Source organism: Cygnus atratus, chromosome 26, assembly GCF_013377495.2.
Source record: "Cygnus atratus isolate AKBS03 ecotype Queensland, Australia chromosome 26, CAtr_DNAZoo_HiC_assembly, whole genome shotgun sequence".
In the NCBI taxonomy this organism is placed as follows: Eukaryota; Metazoa; Chordata; class Aves; order Anseriformes; family Anatidae; genus Cygnus; species Cygnus atratus.
The window spans coordinates 4,192,976-4,219,718 of NC_066387.1; the positions used below are offsets into that span (position 1 = coordinate 4,192,976).

Here is a 26,743-nt window from a genome sequence, read left to right on the forward strand (position 1 = left end):
AGATGTGGGGGTGGGATGGGGATGCACTCACAGCTGGTGGGAGCCCAAACACTGCAGCAGACTGTGATGGGCACAGCGGGACCCAGGACCCAGATCCTCCTGGATCATGAGCTGCTATGGAAGGGTTGTGTCCCTGCTCCCAGCCCACAGCGCGTGGCCCCGATCCATTGGGGTGGCAGCAGCAGGAAGGGTTAACTCGGCTGGGATCGGCACCCAGTGCTCGCAGAAAGCCAAGTCCAGATTACCCAGTTGAAGACGTCACTTTCCATTATGGGAAAGGCTCCCAAGTAGCAGCACGGCTCTTGGCCCTGGGGATTAACCACCTGGCACAGCCGGCAAAGGGCAGGGCTCCGATGCCTGGAGGGATGCACGGTGCCGGGAGCTGCTCCCAGGGGCACAGCTGAGTGGGACCATGTGGGAGCATGTCCGGAAAGCTCTGCTGGCCTCTCTTTCCGTGAGCTCCATGAGCCTCTGGAAGTGGGTGCGGGCTTTCTGGAGCAAAAACGGCCTCCTGACCCTGTCAATGCTGTCGGTCGCCACCGGCTGCCTCCTGGGTTTCCTGCTGCGGGCGCTGGAGCTGACGGAGCTGGTAAGACGCTGGGGACAGGACGGGAGTGAGGGAGACAGAGTGGGACCGACAGTCGGGGCAGCCACAGAGGGGCACGGCCACAAAAGCAAAGGCTTCTGCCCAAGAAAGGGCCTTCTCATGGATGGTTTCTGTCTGTGGCCTTTTTTTTTTTTTTTTTTTTTCCCCAAAAGCTGCAGGACAAATCTTGGCTCCCTCTGCTGGAAGTGGGGGCTCTGGGCCAGACCCTGTCAGGCTGCAGGAGCCTGCAGTAGGGATGGGGATGGGAAGTGGGGGCTCCTGCCCCACTGCCCCCAGGGGTTGGAAACAGCCTAAAACACAAAGCAGCAGTGCTGGCATCCCGGGGCCGAGCTTCTGCTGCCTCTTCCTGCAGGTGCTCAAAGCAAAGCCCAGGTCCACGCTCTGGAGAAGATCCTGCAAAAACCACTTGGGGTTTGCTGAGAGCCTGGGGGCTCCCAGCAATCGCCACTGCTCAGCGCTTTCTAGGAGTGCTGCACTGTTAAATGTCACCGCAGTAAAATCCCAGTGGTTTTAATGGCATTGAGCGTCTCAGCCGTAGCTCAGCCCAATGTGTGGCCGGGCTGGCTGAGCCACGGGAGGCAGGATGCTCAGCGGGATCCCAGCTTCAGTGAGCTCGGCTGACGCTGGACCATCCCCGCGTAACCTGCAAGGATTTAGCAGAGGCTTGTCACTTCAATTACGGACTGCAGCATCACTGCCCCGAGAGAGGATGATCTCGTTACTTAATTGAAGTGGGGTGTAATCCCGCTGCATCCCAGTGCACGTGGCCACAAGCACCCCGTGGCCTCCCATGGGCCCCTGCACTCAGCCGGGGTCCTGCCCCTCGTCCTGCCCTGCCCCAGCCCCATTGCCACTGCCCAGTTCTCCCCGTTAGGGACTTTTGGCCCAGCCTCCATGCCGCAGACGAAGCAGCCATTCCCTGCTTCCTTCCCCAACGGGGAAGTGTCACAGGGCTGGAAAACCCAGTGAAAAAGGGGACGCGCCTCGGTTCTGTGGTTCCTTCCTGCACCCTTCTGTCTCCATGCTACGTGGAGCTCAGCCAAGGTTAGGTCACGCAGGGGGAGGGTAGCACAGGGACAGCAGCATGGGGCTCTTGGTTCAATAGTTTGCCTTGGCATCCCTCGAAACCCAGTGGTGCTCGGGCCTTTGGAGCAATGGAAGCACACGCTTGGCTTTGGCCACCTCAGACCTTTCCCTGACGTCTCCAGGGCGGTGCAGTGAAAAGCTGGGGACCGGGGCGGGGGGGGGGGGTGGGATGGTTGGGTGGAGGATGGACGGTGGATGGCTGGGCTGATGGAGGAGGGAGGGAGGCATGGAAGGAACTTGCTCAGTGTCCAGGAGGGTGGTGGATGGAGCGATGGTGGATGGACAGACAGATAGAGGGACAGACGGATGGGTGGAGGGACGGCTGGCTGGCAGATGGATGGAAGGAGGTAGGGCGGGTGGGCACCGGGTTGCACCTGGAGACTTTGGGTCACTTCTGAGTCTCTGCTGCCCAACAAGGAGCACAGCAGCACCGGGGACAAGCCAGCAGCAGGGCCATGGGGGCCATTCCCCAGAGGGTGGTGGGTCCAAAGATGCTTTAGGGAGGGGAGCAGCTGCACACACCCAGCTCCAGCTCACAGCCAGGTTTCCCACATGTAGCCCGTATTTCTTGGCCCCAGACCAGTTCTGGTAAGGGACAGCCAGGGAAACTGTGTCTCAGCAACCACAGGTTGGGAGCCAAGCTCAAAGCTTCAAAGCTGTGTCCCATTAGGAAAAAAAAAAATGCAAATTTATCAGGTTTGAGCCCTTAACCCGAGGTCAGCATCCACTTTTCAGCTCCCAGCTGACACACCAGCTTTGCTCTCTGCGCAGGAGAAGCAGTACTTTTCCTTTCCTGGAGAGCTCCTCATGAGGATGTTGAAGATGCTGATCCTACCCTTGATCACCTCCAGGTAAGACATCATCTTCTGCTTCTGAAGTGCCATCTCTGTGTCACATTGAGGAGATCGCACCATGAAAAAGGGCTCAAAACTGCCCAGGGTGAGAATAACCCCACACCAAATGGCCAGCACCCAGGCAGCATCCCTAGCTTGGTGTCCATCGAACCCCATAATCTCCTAGTGATGGACTAGGACAGGCCCTGAGCTCAGGGGAGGCAGGTTTTGATTTGGTTTGTTTGTTTGTTTTTTGCCTTTACTTTGCTTTCTTTACAGCGATCATCCTGGGTGCAGGGGTTACTTCCCTGCCAGGATGAGCCCCAGGTACTCCAGCAATGACGTTGTCACCAGAAAAAAAATGCTAAAAAGTTGGTTTGAATATGTTTCAGCAGAAAAACCTAAATCCCGTAAACTTTTCTGAAGTGGTAGTGCAATGATCCAAATCAGAGAGGGGGATAATGGTCTTGGCCAGCTTTGTGAGCGGCTCGGTGAAATGAAGGGGTTGTTATTTCTGCACTTGTGCCTGGGCTGCCTTTTATTAGAGATGCTCATCAGAGAGCTGGAAAACACTACTGGGGGTTGGGGGTGGGGTGGGGTGGATTTCCTTTGCTTTTCATGCAGAAAACCACCAGCAAAGCACACAACAGGATGAAGATCAAAATGTCCAGTCCAGGCTTCAGGGTCAAAGACAGTAAGAAGTGGCTGGAGAAGGTTTTATGGAGTCCTGAAGTGCTGATCTCATGAACTTCCCAGTGGCTAGGACTGAGAGAGAGCACATGGCGAGGCTCTCTGTGTGTCAGGCAGTCTGAAGGCACTGAATTTGCTGGAGGATAAGAATGAGGTGCATTGGTCCTGACCTGGATTTGGTACATACTGCACTGGTCTGGGGTTTTGCTTCCTTTTTGTGCCCATCCAGCTGGCAGTGCAGGACCATCCACAGGCTGCTGCTGATGGGCAGAGTTTTAAACTGAAAGCAGATTTCCTTGCTTAAGGGATTTTGAGAAAGTTCAGGTAGGAACTACAAGCATTGTATGTCATGTTTGCAAATCCCCCTTTCATCAGCCCATCCGAATCTAGAAATAAGCAACAGAGCCACATTGAACCCTAAGCGAGGCCTTGAAAAGCTGAGATAGAGTCACGTATTTTAAATGATCACTGGCACATGGTCACCAGAAATACCCAATTCACTTTCATCCCCTTGCCGATGTCTCACTGCTCTGTTGTTTTTCAGTTCGCTTGCTGCCTGGTTTGCCTCTAGTTTATTTTTGGGAGCAGCGTGATCACCTTCCTTGCCAAGCTTGGTGTTTTTGCCATCAGCCCCCATAAGGCTGCTTTCTGTTTCGCCCCAGCATCCACCCCCTTCCCGACACACTGCCAGGGTCTCTTGGGGTGCTCCCAGTGCTCCCTGCAGCCGAATGCTGTTGGGGCCCAGGGCCTGTCCCAGCCACAGCCATGCTGCCCGTGGGGGTCTGGGCATCTGCAAAACACCCGCAGCACATTTCCTGCAAGGTGAACCAAACCAGGATTTTTCTTATTTAACTACTGTGTGATGGTGAAGTGTCTGCACCCCTCCGTGCACCATCCAACAGGGACCAGGCTTGTGCTGGGGAAGGATTTGTCCTGCTTGGTGCTCAGATTTGGAGCTCCTCATGTCAGAAAGCTGCACTCGCCTCCACCTCACCTTTGTGGCCTCTCCTCAGCTTCCCAGAGCCTCTCTCCTCCCAGGCACGCGGCTGCAGGAGGGGATCTGGCCCCCCTCAACCACCTGACAGTGACATCCCATAGCATGGTGTCAAGCTGAGGCAGGGGAGGTTTAGGCTGGACATCAGGAAAAGGTTCTTCACCAAGAGGGTGGTCACCCACTGGAACAGGCTCCCCAGGGAAGTAGTCACTGCACCAAGCCTGTCTGAATTTAAGAAGCGTTTGGACTGTGCACTTAGTCACATGGTTTAAAATTTTGGGTACACCTGTGTGGTGCCAGGAGTTGGATTCGATGATCCTTGTGGGTCCCTTCCAACTCGGGATATTCTATGATTCTATGATAGCAGCACAGTGTGCCAGAGGTTTAAGAGAACAGTATCACACTAACCAAAGCAGTGTTAGTTATTCATCGTCAGAACGTAAGACTGTATACTTACTATCCCTTGGTGAAGACAGAAGGCATGGCCAGACCTTGAGAAGGGACCTGTAGCTCTGTCCTGCCCTTTGCAGCACCGCCTGGGCTGCCACAAGCCTGCCCTGGGAGCAAGATCCCCTGGGGAGCCACCATGCAGGCACCTGAACATGCAGGAGCTCTGTGATGCCCCTGAGCATTGTTTCAAAAAAAAAAATCTGCGGAAACTTCTCACAGGTTGGAGACTTTGCCCACCGGGTGCATCTTGTGCATTTCGGGGGGCAGATGCTGACCACGATTTTTTCTGGTGCAGCCTCATGTCTGGGCTGGCCACCATGGACTCAAGGGCCTGCGGGAAGATGGGGGTGATCACCATCACCTACTACCTTTGGACAACCTTCATGGCGGTGACCATCGGGATCATCCTTGTGGTCAGCATCCACCCTGGCGCAGCCGCCCAGAAGGAGGACTATTCCGTGGGGAAAGTGGTGCTCAGCTCCGCTGACGCATTGCTGGATCTGATCAGGTATGTCACGGGATTTCAGGGGGGAGCCTGGGGCTTATCACCTTGGATGGTGCTCCACGAGCAGTATCTTCCTCTGGGGCTGCGAGTTCCCGGGGGATGCTGAGATCTGAGGGGAAATGGGAGAGCCGCTGCCGTGCCGACCGCGCAGAGCGGGTTCCCTGTTCCCAAGGGCGCCTCCTCCCCATGGGTGCATCCTGCACACACCCAGGGGCCTGGGGCTCGCTTATGTCCACAGCTGCTCCAGCACCCCCGCTGCTCACCTCTGGCCTGGCACAGCTCCTCCCAGCGCTGCTCCGGCCTCCCAGAGATGTTGGCAAAGAGGGCTCCGAGCATCCTGTGCCCGCTTGGTCTTGGTCTGAGCAGGGGGCTGGAGATAGCCAGGGTCCTTTGCAGCTTCTGGCTTTTGATGAGTCCAGTTTGTGTGGCTCAGTCCCACTCTTCATTCACCTTCCAGCCTCTCTTCCGCTGTGGCTTGCAGGAGGACACCCAGAGGGTGCAGGCCAGAGCGGTCCTCCTGCTGGCCTCTCGCCCACCAGAGGGGCTGCCTGGGCTCCCTCCAGCTCACCACATGCTTTAACCTCTGCACAATTGCTCTCTTGCAGAAACATGTTTCCTTCCAACCTGATCGAAGCTTCGTTCCAGCAGGTGAGCCCACCCGGCCCCAGCTCAAGCTCTGGAGAGGTTGGGATGGTTCTGGGTTTGGCGGGGCTGCCCTCCCCCAGCCACAGCCTGGACACGAGTCCCTTCCCCTCCCTCCACCCCCATCACTCCCTCCCTGCTCCCCGGCCGCTTTCTGCTCACCTCAGGCTGCACACAGAGCAGAGGGGGCTGGTAGGTGTCACAGGCAAAGGGACACCTGGTGCTGAAGGGCTCCTCCACAAAAGCAACATGATGCTTGGACCCCAGGGACCCTAGGGACCCCAGGGACCCCTGGAACCCCACCATTGTGCAGCAGCTTCCCAGTGCCAGCTCCAGGATCAGGGAGTAGCGCCTGGCACACGGTGGGACAGAAAGCTGGGTGGAAAGGTTGGGTTGGCTGAAGGAGAGGGCAGGGGAAGGGATGGGCACGGCGCAGGGCAGGACAGCAAACTCACAATGTTGGGAAAGTGTCTTTGGGGTTCCCAGGAGGGGCACAGGGCCAAAGGGGCCCCTCTGTGGGCATCACAGCGCTTCCTTATCCAGTCCTACACTGGGGTCCTGCAGGGACAGGACTCAAATGCCGTGTGTGTGCCCAAGGAATTGCAGTCTTGGAGGATGGCTGTGCTCAGTTTCCCTTGCCTGTTTCTTGCTTTTCTTCTTTTCATCAATTTGCTGCCCGAAAACCAAACCTTGAGCCTGCAGCACCACTTGGCCCAGTGGTGGCTTTGACTCTGTGTTCAGAGCAACATGGAGTTTGTTGCCAACAGGACATTAACCTCTCTGCTTTGCTTTTGTTCCAGTATCGAACTGTCCTTGTCCCAGTGGTGAAGTCCCCAGGATTTCCAAAGATCCCAGGGAAACCCCTCAGTTTTATTTACTTTGCACCTGATGATGAAAACCCTGAAATTCATCGCCCTGTGTTTCTCGAGCTGACGCCATCTCCTGAGATGACCTACAGGACCCTGCCCGGGACCAGCAATGAAATGAACGTCTTGGGGATCGTTATCTTCTCAGCAACGATAGGTACCTGCTAAATAGAGAACTGGGCTTTGCGCTGCTCCCTGGCCAAGCTCGCCAGGCTACTCAATGGTGGCTGCAACCCAGAGCAGCAACTGCTGCAGCCACCATGCTGTAAATCAAGGCAGGGATGCTCAGAGGCACAGGACCAGTTGTTTTAGCTCCAGCTGCTCAGGTCCTTGGGAAACTGGGCATGGCAGGCAGTTTGTAACACCACCTCCCACCAGTAATGTCAGCAACGGAGCTCACATAAGGTGTTACAACCGCTCGTTACGTGTGGATCAGCCTGCTTCCTCCCCAGAATTTCCCTAGGAGCCCACAGAGCCTGAGGTTTTCAAATCATAACGTGAGCTGCAGGAGCCTTTTTATGAAGTCTGCTAAAGTGAGCAGTAACTTCTGCAGACACTACGTGGGAAACAGCTTGTTAGTGAAGGTCCAAACCCCTTGTGCTGGTGGCACTCAAACTCCCTGAGCAGGCAGGAGCTGGTGGCTGGGTCAAACCTGGTGCCTGCCACAGATGTGTGGAAATTTCTAAGAGCACTTTGTGAAGGGGGTGAGAAAGCTCCCTGTGCTGAGCAGCTTGCAATCCAGCATGGACAAGGTGTTTGGTAACAAATTAAGGAAAGAGGAAGAGGTTGGATTGGGGGGGGGGGGGAGGGGGGCATGTGAAAGGGACGGGGAGGAAGAAGGCTTAAAGGGGAGAAAGTCACAGGGGGGAGGAACCTGGAGCTGACTCAGAGCATGAGGGGGATGCAAAGCTGAGTGAGAAAGGGAGGAAAGGAGGAATCAGAAGGGAAAGGAGTAGGAGGCAAGGAGATCAGCGTGGGGGCAGGATTACACGTAGATTAAGAGGTGAGGGCAAGGAGCTTGTACTTAGTGTGTAAGTAACCAAAAAGCCACTTAGAGGATTTCGGGTGTGGAGGCAGTGCAGTCAGAGCAGCGCAGGAGAGCAGTGCTGGAGCCCCCCAAACTGCCTCGGGGCAGAGGCCGGGCAGTTTGAGAGGCTGCAATATGTCAAGCGCCTGCAGGAGGTGGCCAAAGGGAGGCTGGGCAGAGACAGGCCCGCCGGGAGCGCCTCCATCCCAAGAGATCCCTCCTGCCCCAGAGACCAGCACCATCGGCGGAGCTCTGCCTTCACACCAGTGCTCGGGGAACGTGCCAACCTCAAGCCCTCGGGACACACGTCCTCCTCCGGCCCAGCACAGCGGGTGACCAGAAGCTGCTTTTTCTGCCCCCGGGATTACCGCCTGCTGCCCTGCCGGTGTGGGTATGGATCAGCGCTGCGTTGGGGCTCGGAGATCACCGGGGCTGGCCCCGGCCACCCAGCTGCACCCATCCAGATCTTGCCTGGGAGGGATTAGAGCTCCGCAAAGCCGCAGCCCAGCACCTGCAGCGGGGCCTGGTGGGAAGTGCCCACGAGGGGCCGAATGAGTTGGGTTTGTCCAGCAGAAAGCAGAGTGGGCAGGGAGGGCCCGGCCGCGGCCCTGTGCCGTGGGAGCCGCTTTGGAGGGAAACGGAGCTCGGCTCCTCACAGCAGCGTGGAGAAGGCCAGATGAGATCTCAGCAAAGGACATTTGTGTCCATCTCCAAAATCAGGCATTTCATGAGACTGTGGACGGGTGTCTGTGTGGTGCCTGCTGGCCATCAGGAGCAGCCATGCACACAAACTGCAGCACAGAAGCAAAGCACAGCACGCCAGGGGCACCAGAGCAAGGTGCGGGACCGTAAGATGTGCTCTCATCACTTCTTCTGGCGCCCTTGAGGCCTGCTGCTTTGGCCCACCGCCCCATGCTGCCATGAGGAACCCCACGCAGCCACCACAGCTTCAGTGGCTTCCTCACAAGCATCCTCAGAGTCCACTCTGGTGCCTCTGAAATCCAGGAAAGGGCAGAGATTTAAAGTTACTTGAAATAAATTGATTATGTGCTGGGGTGATCTTCTTCATGGCAGCCCTCCGCAGGACACAAAGAGAAAAGGACTTCTTTTAAGGCAGCTGCTGTGACCACCAAACACTGGGCGAGTAGCCAAGGAGCCAAGAATTACATGTCCAGCCTCGTCTCATTTCTCAAGGCTGTGCAAAGATGACCCTTTCTCATCTGTTTTCTGAGCAAGATGTTAGCTGGCCAGAGTTCCAACTAAATGCACCAGGTCTCTGGGAGTCCTCAGCCCTGAAGACTGGAGGAGGATGAGAGGGACAGGACAAGATGCTGACTATACTTTTCTTTTCCAAGTTGAAGCAGATGCTTCTACAGTGCTGCGGAAGAAATTTCAGCTCATGGGACCACACCGAGTGTATGCACCAGGCCGGAATCCAGATGGGCAAATATTCAGACTCGGTTTTGTTTTGCTCAGCAGGAAACCTCCTCACCAGTGAAAGCAATGGGATTTAGCACAGGCTAATTTGGTGCTGGCAGACCAGAAAGCCATGCCAGAACCCATCTAACCATTCAAATATTTCTGCCCCAGTATTCCTACAACTGAAAATTAGACTGGGAATTGCGTTAAGGCAACATCAAAAGAAGCAGCAGAATTAAGACAGGTGGCTTAATGCCTGTATCCAAGCATCTCGGCTAGATCCTTCCTTACCTAACACTAATGCAGGCACTGTCACCACCACAGTACAACCTGTGGGTAGGCAACAAAGCTGTCTGCGGGCATTGGGCAAATCCAAGCACTTCTGTTTGTTTCAGGAACTAGATTGTCCTAGTATTACCAAAAAGCAGCCAGAAGACAGCTTGTCCCCCTCTAGAAGTGACTCCTCCAGTGACTACCCTCAAGAAACTCGGCGCATTACACACTGCTCCTTTGGTACTGCTTAGTAATACAAATCAATGTGTTTGGTTGCAGGACTTCTCTTGGGGAAAATGGGCGAGCGAGGAGCCCCATTAGTTAACGTGTGCCAGTGTCTGAATGAAGCAGTTATGAAAATTGTCTCGATGGCAGTCTGGTAAATCTGTTTTTGATCAATTCAGTTCTTTCCTTACCTGCTAGTTAATGATGGTGCAAGCCATACATATGTCTACAAATATCTACCACAAGCACTGGACTTATTTTTAGTGTGACTGCACCATAGAGTACCAAATACTGTAATGACTGTGGTGTAGTGCTTCAATAATTGCTTGATCCTCATAAATAAATACTCATGCTTATTCTTTGCAGGTACTTCCCCTTTGGCATTGTATTTCTCATTGCTGGAAAGATCCTGGAGATGGAAGATCCCTCGGTTATAGGACAGAAGCTGGGACTATATGCCATTACAGTAGTGTCAGGGCTGGTCATCCACGGACTTATTCTCTTACCTCTGCTTTTCATGCTCATCACCAAGAAAAACCCCTTTGCTTTCATCAAGGGAATACTGCAAGCCTTGCTGATTGCCTTAGCTACATCCTCCAGGTAAGAAAATGTGGCCAAAATTTGCCGGTACAGTTGGGAAGGGCTCTGTGGGAGCTGTGGGAGACGCGGCTGCGCGTACGGCTGGCTGCACTGCAGAATAGATGCAATTAACACATAAAGAGAAATCATGCTCCAGCACTATTTGAAATGAGATCACTTCCAGTTTTAGTAGGAAATGGGACATTTGGCATTGCTCTGGTCCTCGGTGGGAAGGGCCTCAGCACATCTCCAGATGCAGCCAGCTCGCCTTGCTCTGCTCACCAGCTCCTCGCACTTCCCAGAGCACCACGGTCCGTGTGTGCCCTGCTCACTGCTGCAGGCAGCTTTCTTCCAAGGAAACCCAAACAGGGCTTCTGTAGGTGCTTTATAAAGCAGTGTGCGGTTAGGAGTTTGGATTTTAATTGAAAACATCAAAAATACTTCTGGATACTTTACTGAAAACCTCAATCAACTCCTGTGTATACCACGCTCCTCCAAAGGAAAGTTTTGTCTATTTTGACAAGGTTTTATAGTTGTAAATAATTTTTCTATCTTTAATTTTTATTGCAAAACATTCTTTGAAACAACGAAGAAACTGTACATTAGAGACTACCGTCCTTTCTGAAAGACACACAAACCAAAACATTTTCTCAGAAAGCATTAGGCCAGGTGAAGAGTTTTCCTGCCCTCCCTGACGTCAGTGCTGTACACGAGCTCAGTAAAACCACAGAGGACTGTCCCTCCCTGCCCTGTTCCGTCTCTGCAGGCCTCTTCTGCTGGTGTAGACAACCCAGTCTCATGCTGCACGGGGGCCCCCATCCCTGTTTCCATTGGCCCTCGCTGCCGTTTCCCTCGGAAGCATCTCCTGTAGCCACCACCGTCCTGTCGGGCACAGGGTCCTGGCAAACCCCCGAGGTCGACACGGGATTCCTGCAGCGCCAGCACCATGCTGGGACCTTTCCCTGCGGAGATGGGCTGCCACAAGCAGCTGCTGCTCTCCAGCCAGCGTGCAAGCTGAGAGGCTGTTGTGTACGGGCTGGTGGGAGAGCTTTGTCCTCGTCCTGCCATCCGCTCCAGGGATCGTGGGCTGCTGTGCTATGCCCTGCACACATTGGAAAAGCAGTGCCTGCCTTGAAGAGTTGATCGCAATCCCATCGGCTTCTTTTTCACGTCCATTTCCCATCTTTCATTCTGTCCTCTTCCTCCCCATCCTTATCCCGACTCCTACCATACAGCTCACATCTGCGTGCTCGACAGAAATGAGCGCAAGGTCAGTGGGGTGGTACTGGGCAGCTCTGGGCAGTACTGGGTGACATGGGGGCAACTGCTCCCCACTGCACACTGGGGCTGAACCAGGGCTGAAGGAGCCCCGTGGGGGCTGGGGTGGGCACTTCTGCTTCGTACAAATGTCCAGGTGTTGTGGGATAAATGTGGGGAGCGGGGATTACAACAGACAGCCAGAACTTGTGCACAAAGCTCTCCGTAGTGCGATGCCTTCGGACACCAAAATGATTTTTTGAGTTTATTCCGTCGGTACTGCAGGCTTATGACAGACAGTGTCTGACTCCTTGGCTAATTGTGTATTCCCCAGGCAGCTGAAGAAATGCATCTTTCCTCTCATTGCCATAGCAATTCGTGTAACAGTGCTGCTGCACTTACCCCAGGAGGACTTATGTTTGTATACCATTAGGCTGCAGACAGCAGAGTGCTCAACACAAATGACATGGAAAATAATTACTTATCGTTTCTTCTCCCTCAGCTCAGCAACCTTGCCCATCACCCTCAAGTGTCTTCTGGAAAACAACGGGATAGACAGGCGCGTGGCACGCTTTGTCCTGCCGGTCGGGGCCACCATCAACATGGACGGAACTGCGCTGTATGAAGCAGTTGCTGCTATCTTTATCGCTCAGGTCAACGAGTACGACTTGGACTTGGGACAAATCATAACAATAAGGTAAATGTTTATTTGCAGCAGTCAAATTAGTTCTCTATTCTTATAGAGATTAGACCAGTATCTCACCCCTTATCCATTTATTTGGCTGAGATCTCCCTGCCGCACTGCAAAGGGAGGAGACAGGGCAGAGCCCGGGCAAAGCTCTGCTCTGCACCCCAGCTGCTGCAGAATCAGCCCCTGCCAGTGGATGACAGTGGGGCTGCCCAGCTGGGTAGCACGCCTGGGCAGCGTGACACCGTCAAGGAGCTGTACCAGCACGGAAGTGCTTACACTGGCATAATATATTCTCCTTCAGGAATACCCTCATTTAACGAGCAGGGGAAAAAAAGCATCTGGCTAAAAATAAGTACAATTTCAAATATCAAGCCATTCAGCACAAGGTGCATGCCCGCAGCCAGGGCCCTGGACAGCAGCAGGGCAGGAGGTGAAGCACTGCAGCCACCCCCCCCACGGGATGGGGCTGCCCCCAGGAACCAAGTGGCCCCCACACTGAAGCCTGTCCTCGCCTTTCGGAGCTCGTCCTGGTCCATTCCAGCACAGAGCTGGGAGCGAACACTGGCACAGGGGATCAGGATGGGCAAGCAAATTGTGCAAGTGTGCAGGTGCCCACCATGATCTGAAGCAGAAGTTTTGCAACAGAGGAAGGCAGCTAAACAAGCAATGGGAGCCTGAGAAGCAGAATTCCTTACAGTGAGATTTCAGAATAATTGGAAGTGATCTTTCCTGGCCAACAAAGTGTTTCAGGTCCTGTCACTATATCATACAGAATGATATAACGAGGACATGATTATTTTTATTATTAACATATATAACTTATGCAACACCTCCTTCCTTAAAAAAAAAAAAAAGGCAGCTTTTTTGGTGGCACTAATTCTGCAGTCTCCTTTTCTCTGCAGCATAACAGCAACAGCAGCGAGCATAGGGGCGGCCGGGATCCCCCAGTCGGGGCTCGTCACGATGGTCATCGTGCTGACATCCGTGGGGCTGCCGACTGCCGACATCACGCTCATCGTGGCCGTGGACTGGGCGCTGTAAGTCTCCCAGAGGCGATGCTGCGGGCTGGTGCTAGCGGCAGCTGATAGTGGGGACATGTTTGGGTTTCCTGGAGCAGCTCTAGCAGAGGTAACAGAGATTATGGGATCACACACAAGGTCAGGAGCCAAGTGTAAGATTCCTCATTTTCCCCTTATTTTCATGAAACAGCCTACGATAATGACAGGTAAAAGTCTCTCAAATGATTGTTTGAGTTAAGGTGTTTCTGTTCTGAGGTGCCCACTGCAGCCTGTTGCCTCCTTAGGGACTGCACTCGGAAGCAGTGATGATATTACCCCATGCAAGATACAAACTTGTGCCTTTTTTTTTTTTTTTTTTAAATCTAAATCCTTATCAGACTGTACCCCAATTTTTTGCTAGGTCTCAAGTGAAACAAACAAACAAACAAACAAAAAACCCCTCTGAAATATCTAGGTATGCACGTATACTTTCAAGAGATGGAAAGGATTCCACTTTCCTCCATAACAAGAGGTAGAAAAGGAGGAGGGAAGCACACACATATTGTTGTCTTCATAAAACGTTACCGTGTAAGGCTGCTAGTTGATGTATTCCCTAGAAATACCTCTAGTCCCAGTCTCCTCCAAGCTGTCCATTCTGTGAGCAAAGGAGGATGGACAGCATGAGACTGAAAGCAGTTTGTCGCACAGATAAGTGTGGGAAGGTACAGTGATCACTGCTTTGGTGGAACATCTCCCTGCGAGATGAATGAGGTTGGTTAGGGTGCAGAAAGGTCTCTGGCTTCATAGGAGGAGAAATGAAAACCAGCCAGAAGGGTGCTAACAGCAACAGAGACAGAAGGGGTGGAAACATCAAATTATTTAGGACAAAAACATGATCTTTAGGATAAAATTAATTGATACAAACCATAAACCACTTGGAAATATTTGCAGAGTATGTGCTCATCCAGGTTTCCATTTTTATTCCTAAAACATGGGAATTTTTATAATTAGGAAGTAGAGAGGAGAGAGAGATAGACTAGGGATAGATAAGAGGGATGGGATAGATGTTTAAAAGGTAAAAAGGAAAAAAAAGTGATCTGAGATGCTTACTGATTGTCAGAACAGAACAGTAAAAAGGTAAAGTATGAGCTGGTTGTGACACTAAATCATAGAAGAAAATTAGGGGCCCCTTCATGAATAGATGTAATAGTGGGGAAAAAAAAAAAAAGTTGCATTCAATAGGCAACTTACATCTTACAAGCCATCTGTCACCAGAACTAAAACATCACTGGAGTTTCTAAAAGCAAGGATGACATTTTCAAAGGACTGCATCCAACGCCAAGGTCTGTCTTCCAGGGAGGTAGTCCTCGCCTTGGTGGATGAAGACCAGATTGATCCTGAGACAAAATACGATGCCTGATAACACTTGTCATAGACAAACAGAACAAAAGCCCAAACATATGTATTCATGAAATGTAGCATTTAAAAGTAGTCCGGTAAAAATGAAGCAAATTAGGTAGGTGACAAAAACATACAGTGTAGTTACTAACTTTTAAGGAACTGATGGATGGGTTGCTGGTTTGGTCTTCACAGCCATCCTGTAGAGAGGGAACAGCACAAGTATCACGGCTGCTTTTCTCATTCTTACACTCACAGGAAGTTTAACTTTTCAGGTGAAAGTTGTTACATCAGAACAAAATGTCAGCTAAACCTTTGAGCATCACAGGGCACCAGTAGTATCACCTACAGTAATACTGCCGGCACTTCCTACTGACGTGACAAGTACTCCCTTAGGGCTGGACAAACACAATTTCATCCCCAAGTGTCATCTTAAAGAGTTTTGTGGCTCAGGGGCTCATGCAGATTTTGAAGAAAAATGCACAATGCACCAGTTTTGGTAGCAGCGCAGCCACCCCTACGTGCTAGAGATGAGTGTGATGAGATGCTAGTACCAATTTCTTGCTGTATTTGCACAGGGCCAAGGGCAATACCCCATTTGTCTTAGCTAGTTCTTACCAAGAACAACGGTAGAGATGTCAGGGATGGGAGTTCACCTTCCAAAGCCATAAAAGACCACAGCCACTCTGGCCGTGGCCGCCAACTGCAGCCTCACAGCTTGCTCTCTTCTAGGGACCGATTCCGAACTATGACCAACGTCCTTGGAGATGCTCTGGCTGCTGGCATCATACAACATATCTGTGAGAAAGATTTTGCCCCAAAGCCCCCTAAGGTACGTACAGCTTGTCTGGGAGAGCAGGGGAACACAGGACACATCAGGGCTAGAGACAGACACAAGGAAAGTGCTCGATTAGGAAAATAAAACAGCATTTTGTTCCTTTTGCAGCAAGATCCAGTGAGCAACGCAGACAAGTTTCCTTCTGCAGAGACCTCACTTCTGCATCCCAAAGACAACGTGATCGAACTGATTGAAGAAAATTTGTTTGATCAGACGGGAGTTCACTACAACATCTGTCAAGTGTAGATCACAGCATTCCCATGCCCAGGATGGGATCTCGGTGCTAAACTGATGCATATGGATGCTCTACAAGACAAAGGCCTTACTTGGCACAAAAAGTAGAAAAATCCTCTACCCTTTGAAGACTTTGGGACTCTCCAATGAGCAGAGCCCGCTGCTTGTACAGGAGGATATGGCTGGACTGGCTGTTCTGTCTAAAGCAGCTGGGATTTGAAGGTTTTATGCCACACGTTTTCTCAAGCCCAGTTCTCTTCCAAAGTTAGGGAGGAGAGCAGGTACAGGGAAGTGGGAACTAGACTGGATTAGAAAGTAACAGAGATGCGAAAATAATCGGACACCTTACATCGGCAGCCTTTATCTGCTGTCCAGGCTGCATGCTGTAAGGCTTTATTTTCTTTAATATATTTTTTAAAATCTTTTTTATTAATATATATACACTAAACATATTATATATTACTATGCTATATAAGGTTCTCATCTAAAAAACTATGTGTATTTTTTGTCTAGATCTCAAAATTAAAACTGAACATAACGGGATTTTCCAGCCATTACACAAACAGAGAAGAGCTGGTTGGAGCATTTCACTTCCAGTGCCAGAGAGATTCATTTCAGCTGCCAGGACGGAAGGGCCAGCTGTATGTGTATTTTTACTGGCTGTCTTATTATAGTGAAACTAATTGATCAACCCAGTCACAACCGTGTTGGTTTTCCCAGCTAAGGATCTGTTCCTAAGTTCAAATTCCCATTCCAATTACAGCCTTAAAGCACAGGCTTCCAAGGGCAGCCTTCTCCACAAAAGCCTTTTACACAACTGATTCATGTTGCTGAATTCATTCGCTTCTTGCAATGTCACCTCATCCCTTTCCCCCCTGGGTTTGTCATTACTGTTGCAGCACGAGGCTCATGGAAGCAGCCTAAATGCAGACTAACGTCACTTACTTTCTCCAAAAGTCAACACTCTTGGCCCAACTCACAGGGAAATTGATCAGAATGCTCCTATGGCTCAGATAAAGTCAGAGGAGACCCAGAGAGCAGCAAACAGGGCCCTGGGGCATGCCCAGCACATGCCCCTTGCAGAACCCATGAGCGACTTTGTGCAGTCTCCAGGCAGAATCCCTGTCAATGAAGCTTGAGGTACTGCTGTCCACTTTGGCATTTCTTACCGTTTCCTGATAGGCTGGTTAGTTCTGTACCCTCCTATTCATTTAATGTCCAACTCCTCTTCAGTAGGGACAGTCTTGGGGTTAGAAAACCACATCCCAAACCAAGGGAACTCTGCAGCTTCCCAGGTCACCCCTCCACGATCAGACGGGTTTGGGCACACGAAAATCCAGGGTCAGAGGCACTGCAAACACAAGGGAGGCTGCGGGCTTCAGGTGCCCATGCCCTGATCAGTCCCACGCAGACAGCTGGGTGCCCCAAGCCACGCACGGAGGAACAGGTGCTTTGGAAGCACCCTGCCTCCATGCACTGCAGTCCTACCCCAAATGACATAAAGCAGGGCATCCTCATGCTCACTGCAGCTGAAAGAACACACCATTACTGACAAAACTGAGTATTACATCTCAGAAGTACATCTAGAACTGGCAGAGTAAACAGAAACCTGCATGGTTTGCCTGAGAAATTGCAAGTATTGTGATTTGTTTTCATGGTCACTAGTGGGGTCCCTCAAGGCTCCATTTTAGGGCCAGTCCTCTTCAATGCTTTTATAAACAATTTGGATGTAGGACTAGAAGGTGTTTTGAGCAAATTTGCTGATGACACCAAACTTGGAGTAGTTGTAGACCTGGTTGAGGGTGGAAAGGCCTTGCAGAGAGATCTGGACAGATTGGAGAGGTGGACAATCACCAGCCACATGAAGTTTAACAAGAGCAAGGGCCGGGTCCTGCACCTGGGAAGGGGCAACCCTGGCTATACGTACAGACTGGGCGACAAGACGCTGGAGAGCAGCCCTGCAGAGAGAGATCTGGGGGTTGTGGTTGACAGCAAGTTGAATATGAGCCAGCAGTGCGCCCTGGCAGGCAGGAGGGCCAACCATACCCTGGGGTGCATCAAGCACAGCATTGCTAGTTGGTTGAGGGAAGTGATTGTCCCACTCTACTCTGCGCTGGTGCGGCCTCACCTCAAGTACTGTGTGCAGTTCCGGGCACCACAGTACAAAAAGGATGAAAAACTGTTGGAGAGTGTCCAAAGGAGGGCTACGGGGTTGGTGAAGAGCCTAGAGGGAAGACGTATGAGGAGCGGCTGATGTCACTTGGCCTGCTCAGCTTGGAGAAGAGGAGGCTGAGGGGAGACCTCATCGCAGTCTACAACTTCCTCACAAGGGGGAGTGGAGGGGCAGGCGCCGATCTATTCTCCTTAATCACCAGTGATAGGACCCGTGGGAATGGTGTCAAGCTGAGGCAGGGGAGGTTTAGGCTACACATCAGGAAGAAGTTCTTCACCAAGAGGGTGGTCACCCACTGGAACAGGCTCCCCAGGGAAGTAGTCACTGCACCAAGCCTGTCTGAATTTAAGAAGCGTTTGGACTGTGCACTTAGTCACATGGTTTAAAATTTTGGGTACACCTGTGTGGTGCCAGGAGTTGGACTCGATGATCCTTGTGGGTCCCTTCCAACTCGGGATATTCTATGATTCTATGATTCTATGATTTGTCAAGCATCAATAACATCTCCCGGTATCTGGTGAGATCTGTTTTAGTAGATGAGCTCCAGTTCTGAAATCAGCAGCAAAGACATTGTTCTATCAGGGTTTAAAAAAAAAAAAAAAAAAGCCTCAGACCTTATAATAAATACAGTATAGGAGAGCATTAACAGTCCAGCAGTCTTAAAAAGAAAACTGGGAGCCAATAGCGAAGGACAGGCGATGTAGTCACTGCCCCTCTAACAGGACGAAACAGGGAAATTAATTCACGTTTCTGGAAGTCTGATGGCCACCTGAAGCCACCAATACTGGTGTGGAAAAGCCACAGGCAGAAAAGGACAATGCATCCTCTTCAGCTCTGCAAAGAGGCACAAGCAACTTAACACATTCCAACAGGAATAAAATGTGGAAAAATTTAAGAAACAGTTACTAAATACCTGAGTTGAGCCGCTAGCAAGTTTTCCACTGCCTCTGGCGTCCTTGGGATGGTACCATCCCAACTCCGCTTGTACTTTCAATAAACTGCTGCCGGGGGAACATTTATTCATTTCTAGCTGCTCAATAGGGAACGACAGCCTTCATTTGCCAAAGCTGAACACAGGCAGGCATCCATTGAACCCCAAAATGTCAACAAGACTTTAGGCATACAGAGCAATGCCAGCTCACCAGCAGCTGAGGGATGAGACTTCCAGAAGCACAGAGGCTGGACAGTCACTGGGCAGCATCAGAAGCAGTTTTGTTCCTTGCTGCCTATGTCGAAGAGCATGACAAGTGCAGGGTGGAACATGCTCACATTGGGCAAATCAAGGAATTTTGCTTAGCAAATGGAAAACTTTACCCTCAAAGGAAGTCCTTACATTCTACCGACTGATAAACTGTACCTTCATGCCATTTCTAAATATTTTAGACTATTTGCCCAGCTACCCATAAGAAACAACAAAAAGCTACCCGTAAGAAACAAAAATGTACATCTCTGCTTTAGCGATGAAAACATCAATCTGCTTCTGTTGTGCTTCCAACAGGCCACGCAAAGCACACATACTAAACCATAAGCTCTGGTGAACACAAAGAACACAAGCCCCAAATCTCAACCTCTGTCCTGGAAATCACTGTTTTTCCTAGAAATGTAAGAGCTCCCCTGATGCCGTGATGTAGACGTCCCCCCGATTATGGCTTGTGTGTACCCTGTCATAATGAAGTTGGAGAGCAACTGGGCAAAGGAACTTGGCTGTTACCCATGGATTACTCTCACCGAGAAAAATCACTGAAAGCTGCTTCTGCAAACTAAAATCCTTGTGAAAGACATTTATGGTGGGTCTTTTTGTTTGTTTTTTGGTTATTAAACAAAAAGTAGAACTTCTTGGCTTTACAGTACCTCCCAAAATCCTGGCATAAAAGCCATCTATTTGGCTATACGAGCTTTGACGAGTGAATAAATTTCACCAGTGGGTTTGGGGAATTTGAGGATGTGAATCACAATAAACACTAAGCTTAGTCAAATTTTTCATCAGTCTGACCCTTCAGTTTGAGTGAAATCCTTACCCAAGAACGCTTCTTCCTACAGTCCACGATGAGGCTGCCTCTATCTTAACAACGGGCTGCCCTCCAGTTCTCACTATTAGCTGTTTTCTAGAGCATGAATTATTTTTACATTTCTGAATTTATAAAATAGTCATTAGTTTTGATCATGGAGCTTCATTTCATATTATTTTTACATTTTTTTAGGATTTAAGTGAAGTGACATGATAGTGGCATAGCAAACAACAATCCAGACAGTACACAGAGTCAGTAGAGAGCGCTGCCACCTTTTTTTTTCCTTCTTCGAGAACAGAATGTACTTTGGTTTGCGTTTTACTGAAACTGAAAAAGAACAAAATAACTCAGGATTGTAGCACGTGGCAAAATAAAGTCAAAAGATGTGAAAAGCAGACAAAAAAAATTAAATAGTATCAATTTGAAAATTACCCCATGGAAGTTTTCTAGGATGACTTTTTGAAAATTCCATTCCACAAGAAGTTTCAAAAGTCTTTATTTAAGTCTATTAGAACAACAGCTTTCTCTGTAAAAGATTTCCAAGCAGTTCTAAGTGATACATGTGGGTTAATTGAAACTATAAATTAGCAGCATGTAGCCTACCCAAACTACTCCTTTTAGGAGTATATGTCTCCCTCATGAACGTGTGGTCAGACTTGTCTGTCTTTGCCTCTTGCTATGTCTTAAGAGACTTTTACCTGTCATTTGCCTCACACCTGTCACTGTAGGCACTGTGTGTCACTTATTTCCTCATGGAATTTTTCATTTTGTCTCATGTGATGACAGACTTTCTAGAAACTATGAATATGTCATTTTAGTCCCTACTGCTTATGGCAGAACGTGGCCATACATATGCTCCTGAGCTGCTGAAGCTCTAAAGTGGCATCCCTTATGTCCTTTTCTGCATACAAGATATTTAAGGAATTAACTATCCAAGAACACCCTGTGATGGAAGTTTGTATAAACAAGAACTTAGATGACTTTTCTCCCCTTTGCTCTTTGTTTTCCTCACCCTGATGCAATATACATTAAATACTTGTACAAGCCATGCATCCTCCAGCTCCCCTCGAACCATACAAGTATTCAAACTCCTACCAACAAGTGCCCAGGACCTTAGCCACAGCACGGGAAATTAATGAAGTGCCCCTGTCCTCAAAACCTTGTGCCCATGCAGCATGCAAACGGGAGCTGTGCAAAGCACCATTCCCCAGCAGCAGCCTGTGAATGGCTTCTGCTCCTCAGGAACGGCAGGGTGCACCTCCTGTGTCCTCACACTCGAGCAACCTCCGCCAGGGCGCTTCGGCAGCTGCTCCTCACCGCACAACCATCAGCTACACCCCATCTCATTTAGCAGATCCTCCTGATGATGGAGTGGTATGAGACCAAAAAAAGACGTGGCATGGAGGTGTCTGTGTTAACAATGACATCTGCAAATGGGTGGGTTTGCACAACAGAAGTTCAGGTACACTTTGCATTTGAACCCTTCATAAGGGATATAAATCTGCTAATTAGTTATGCTAAATCTGCTAATAAATTACGTTCAGACACATCACCATCCTAAAGAGCAAAGCAGCCACCCAGCAGAGTGCATCAGCCCCCAACTAAGCACAGGCTTTGTTACTGCTCATGTAGGCACAAGCCCCAGCACGCGGTGCAGAGATGCTTTATGGACTCAGCAGTCTGGGTCTGGACAACTTTGGTCAATTCTGCATCTTCTTCCATCTCACTGTGTTTGACATCCTCTGTTTCCCAACTCACCAGTCTTCAAAGTGGAGAGAAAGCAGCAATATCCCTGGGTAAGAGGCTCCAAAATCCCCTTCAGGGAGCCAGCTCGTCTCGTGCCTGCGCAAGCATCCTGGCACTCAGGCATGCAGCCAACACTTACCTGCGGTCTCTAGTTACGTGTCATTTAAACACACAAATGAAGTCCCCTGTAGCCAACAGTGGGAGACTGGCACTTTTATAAGCAGTTACTCTCATTTTAGGATCAGATTAATTGTCTTCTGAAGTTTCTTAGATAGCCTCGGACTGGGTGCTGATATTTTTAATTATTTGAATCAGTAGAATGAATCCCATACTAAAGTACACATCTGAGCGGTGAGATCTATTTTTAGAATGCTGAGCCTTCAGACTCTCATTTCCAAGAACAGATTTTGGTTTGGATTTTAAGAGACAGACTACCCAAACCGCATGTCAGTGCAGACAGGAAAGAACAATAGGGTTGAACAGTACACCCAGCCCAAATTGCTGCCTTACTTACCTGGCCATCTCACCTCAAAAATCTTCTACTCACTGTCCTTCCTTGTGCAGAACCACAACAAAGTGGATATTTGGCCATTCTCCTTCTTGACTCCCTTTAAATATTCCTGAAATCTTCAATCATCTGCAGAGCATTACCTCAAACCGCGTTCTGGTGCTAAAATACGAAGAGCAACATCACGCTCCCCCATCCTCAGAAGGCTGTCCTGTCTTTAGATATCTTAACTCCATTTTGCTGCCTTTACGTCTGTCTCCCTAATGCCATGTCCCAATTACAGTTATTTGCTTTGACAGCCTGCAATCACTGGATACAGACAGAACAAATGCTTCTTGTGCTTGCATCCTGTTAAGACATCTGGTGCTGATTTCTCTGTTCTAGCCAGGAAAAATTCCTCTCAATTCTGCTCCCAAACAAAATGCCAATCCCAACCTTTAACTGTTAGTTTCTCCTGCCCATATGTTGGTGATTCCTCCTCTTCTGAGATGATACCTGCATCCAGTCATCTACTATTCAGAGCTAAGAGTTGTTCTTCAAGAACACAGGTACCAATTTGCATTTCCTATACATGGAGTATTAAGTAGGAAATAAAACATTCATATGTATGCTTTACGAGTAGCAATTATTCACTTCCCCATAACTGGTTACAAAAGCAGGACTCTATGTATTCATCCACACCTTTCCTTTCCAGCCAGATACAAAAAATACACAGGGAACTGGTTAAGATTGTTTGTCCACCTATGGATCTGAGCAATCTCCCCTTTTCTGCAACCATATCTGCAGTATCTGCAATCAGAAAACCTCCCTCTTCCCTTTCACCTCATGATCTAGCAAAAGCAGCAGGTTGGTGAGCCACGCTGAGTTAATTCTCACAGCACTGACATGGCTGGGCACCAGCCGACAGCAGTAAGCGGCTGAGTCACGCTGCTCGGGGTTGAACAGCTCTTCGAGTAGCTGTGCTTGGGCACTTCCAGCCTGCCACATCATGCCCGGACAGGACGCTACGAAGAAAGGTCCAAGAACCTCACAAACAGAAGATGCAAAGCAGGAAGGCCCCCTCCTCCTTTCCCCATCCCTTCCTCAAAGCAGGTCACATCCAAACACAGCTCCCACTGGAAGAGGTGCTCTCCGAGGACCTTCTCTTTGGCCTCTCCCAGCACACAAGCAGAAGCTCTGCACTGCTGTCTCTCAGCAGATCCCCACCTGGAATACCAAGTGAGAACAGAGCTGAGCTGTGTGTGCTGCTCTCCATCTCAAGAGACGGATGGTGAAAATAATGAGCTGTTGCAGAAACTGAAGATACATTTGCTTAAGGCACAGCTAGGCTAAGAACTGGAGGCACACAGGTTAGGTACAGTGCAGTATGTGCTAGCTTAGCAGACTGGTGATAACTTGGAAGTCAACTAAGTTCAAAAAACAAACTGTAACAAGCTGCACATCAACTCTAGAAGAGAGCAAAAATTAGACAACAATAACTCATGGGCAAGAAGCGAAAAATCAGAAGAGTCAAGTAACTTCTCCTATACTGCACAGGGAGACCATGGTTGAAAGACTAAGGTGATGCAAGCCTAGTATCATTACTTTACTACTCAAACTCACCAGTGTAAAAAGAGCACTACTCTTCTGTACTCTAAATGCCCTGAGTAAAAAAACAAAGTACATGCTTTAGTCAACACCTGGCATTTAGTCCTTAGATGTCACTGAGACTTAAGCATATAACCTCCTCACTAATGCTCCTTGAGAACAGAATTAAAGCAGTGCAGTCGGTATGGAATAGCTAGTCTATGAATGCCAGTCTGTGAACACGTCTAAGAAACCCAACTGCATCTTGGGCTGCATCAGAAGCGTGACCAGCAGGGCGAGGGAGGGGATTGTCCCCCTCTGCTCTGCCCTTGTGGGACCCCACCTGGAGCCCTGAGTCCAGCTCTGGGGCCCCCAGCACAATAAGGTCAGGGGCCTATTTAGGGTGAGTCCAGAGGAGGCCACGGGGATGCTCAGGGGCTGGAGCAGCTCTGCTATGAGACCTGGGGGCTGGGAGACCTGAGGCTGGGAGACCTGGGGGTGTTCAGCCTGGAGAAGAGAAGGCTTCGGGGAGAACTTACAGCAGTCTGCTGGTACCTGAAGGGGCTGCAGGAAAGCTGGGGATGGACTCTTTTGTCAGGGGGTGTAGTGACAGGACAAGGGGTAATGGACTTAAATTAAAAGAGGGTTGGTTTAGATTAGGTATTATGAAGAAATTCTTCCCCCCGAGGGCGGTGAGTCCCCGGCTGAGGCTACCCCGAGGAGCTGTGGGTGCCCCATCCCTGGCAGTGCCCAAGGCCAGGCTGGATGGGGCTGGGGGCAGCCTGGGCTGGTGGGGGGGTCGTGCCCATGGTGGGATGGGGTGGGCTTCTAGGTCCCTTCCAACCCAAGCCACTCCATGGTTCTGTGATTCTATACAATGTGGAATTATTCAAAATGCACTGTGTTAAGTACGTGGCCGTTCAGTTTTACAACTAGCTAGTTCTACCATTTCTTAAAATATGTGCAGTAGCTTCATAACGTATATATTTCTTAATTTGTGTGTATTCTTGTTTTAATAAAATAGTTGAAAATCGCAAAATCTTGTGCTCAACTATTCTGGCTTTCTAAACTACAGCATCAGCTTCTGGAAGCTGAGCAAGGGACCTAATGAAAATGGAAGCAAAATACATGGAGGCAGTCTTATTTCACAGATACAGATATATGTTTGGCAAACTCTTTAATAAACACTGCAATCCAAAAAACAAGCCTTGGCTCTGTTTGAAGTTTTAGTTTTTCTGGAAGGTTCTGTGCTCCTTTTCTAGTGCAATGAGCAGCTCAATGCAGAATTTCAATGGCACAGCATTTACACTGCTGTAGAAAACATTTTTATTTAACGCAGAGCACACATACTGGACCTGACAGCTGGATTCACAACTACACTCACCATCACTCTACAAAGAGATTAACAGTGATGACCATTAGACTCAAAATAATCAAATAGGAATAGCATGCTTTAGCCAGGAGAAAAATAATCACCAGAGGCGGTGGAAAAACACCACCAGCAGCAAGAAGAGAGTCAGCCTCCTGCAAACGCATCAGGTGCATACGCTGCTGCATGCACAAACAGCTATGCGATTCCGGCTGCTCTGCACTGGGTTGGAGCAGGGATAAGAGATGCCAGCACTCTGCTGCCCAAAGAAAACGGTCTCACAGGAAGAGCTACTTGAACCCAGTATTACCAAGATTATTCCAAAAAGAACCTATATTCAATGATGAGCATCACAGCTCCTAGCTTTGGACAGGAGTCAACCATGCCTGTTATTACTGCGATGTGATCACCTAACTTTACCTGGCAGATGTCTGAGCCTGGACCTTCCTGTAAAACATCTGTGTGTGCGCATGACTCATTCACATCACTACATCCTCAGCCTCACCATGCCCTCACTTCCACTTCTGTCCCATCTCCAGCTACAAACGCACCTAATTACACAACTGGTTCACTGTCAGAATGACGCTGACAGTCGAAATTAAGAGCATGGTGCTTTCCATACAGTCCCTCTTAAGGGAGAAGAGCTCGATGGCACCATCACAGACTTCACTTGGGAACAGGACATCCAAAATGCTTCTCTGCAAGTGCTCACTCCGGTCTATTAGGAGGACAGAAATGGCTGAACGACCCTTCTTGCTGTCTGTGCAACAAAGCCCTGAAGATGAAATCACTCAGATCCATCTAGATTTCCAAGTTCCAACCAACAGCCTTCCCCTACATTCTCATAAAACTACATGAGACAAGGCAGGATGGATTGATAGATCACATCCTTCACATAAATAATTTCCTAGTTCCCAACCTTATACATCTCCTGGCCAAGGGATACAGACTGACAGCAGGTGTAGTAAGTGTAAATGGACCCCCTCCTATTATTATCTTCTTGAAAGCTTCAGCCCACGAAGCTAAGAAAACTGTAGTGTCCTCACAGTTGAGAATCTCCTGCTCAGCTTTCCCAGTTGCTCTCCTTCTTTAAAATACGTTGTACCTTCAATTCCTTGTATTTATAAGAATTACCCAAGTTTATTAGTGTTATGCAACGCCACATCAAATGCTTTAGAAAAGCTCAGGTGAATGGGAGTTATTGCCTTTTACGCATTCATATATTTTATTTATAAAGCATTTGTTCTTACCAAAGAAATCCACGAAATTGATACTACCCATGATAAACCCTGTGATAAATCTGTGACAATCTGTTATAAAATGTGTTTAAGCCATTTCTATTTACCTCCATATCATTACATTTGTTACTCAACATTTGAAGAACAGTTCTTTCAGGCTATGCCTTGCCTGGGGGTCAATCAGAAAGCCCGTCATGGCTCTTCACACTGCCCAGCCCCTTGGAAGATGCTGCCTCAGCCTTCGTCTCCCGACCTCAGCATTCTGCAGGGGTAAATGTCCCGCCTATCAAAACACTTCATGTAGTGGAGATGAGATCAGCAGGGTTAGAGTTGCATGTCTCACATTCCCCTAATACACATATGCCTATTATTGTTATTTTCCACTCATACTGATGAGTTAGGGTATTTCCTACCAGAACTCCAATTCTAATTATGCAGTTACACCTAAGAGCACGTTAGTCTTCTCTGCTTTGCACCCGCTACCGTGGTCACCTCCGTGTAATTACCCTTATTCTCATCACC

At 49.5% G+C, this 26,743-nt stretch overlaps 1 protein-coding gene across 1 annotated transcript; it reads left to right on the top strand.

Moving 5' to 3' along the window:
* The first annotated feature begins 412 nt into the window (after positions 1–412).
* Positions 413–15,954, top strand: LOC118259018 (excitatory amino acid transporter 5-like). The gene is made up of 11 exons (XM_035568202.1): positions 413–589; positions 2,465–2,544; positions 4,956–5,168; positions 5,771–5,813; positions 6,608–6,830; positions 9,672–9,771; positions 9,984–10,217; positions 11,956–12,150; positions 13,047–13,181; positions 15,273–15,372; positions 15,487–15,954. The coding sequence occupies exons 1-11, from the start codon at positions 413–415 to the stop codon at positions 15,622–15,624; spliced, it is 1,638 nt and encodes a 545-aa protein (XP_035424095.1). The 3' UTR covers positions 15,625–15,954.
* The last annotated feature ends 10,789 nt before the right edge of the window (positions 15,955–26,743 follow it).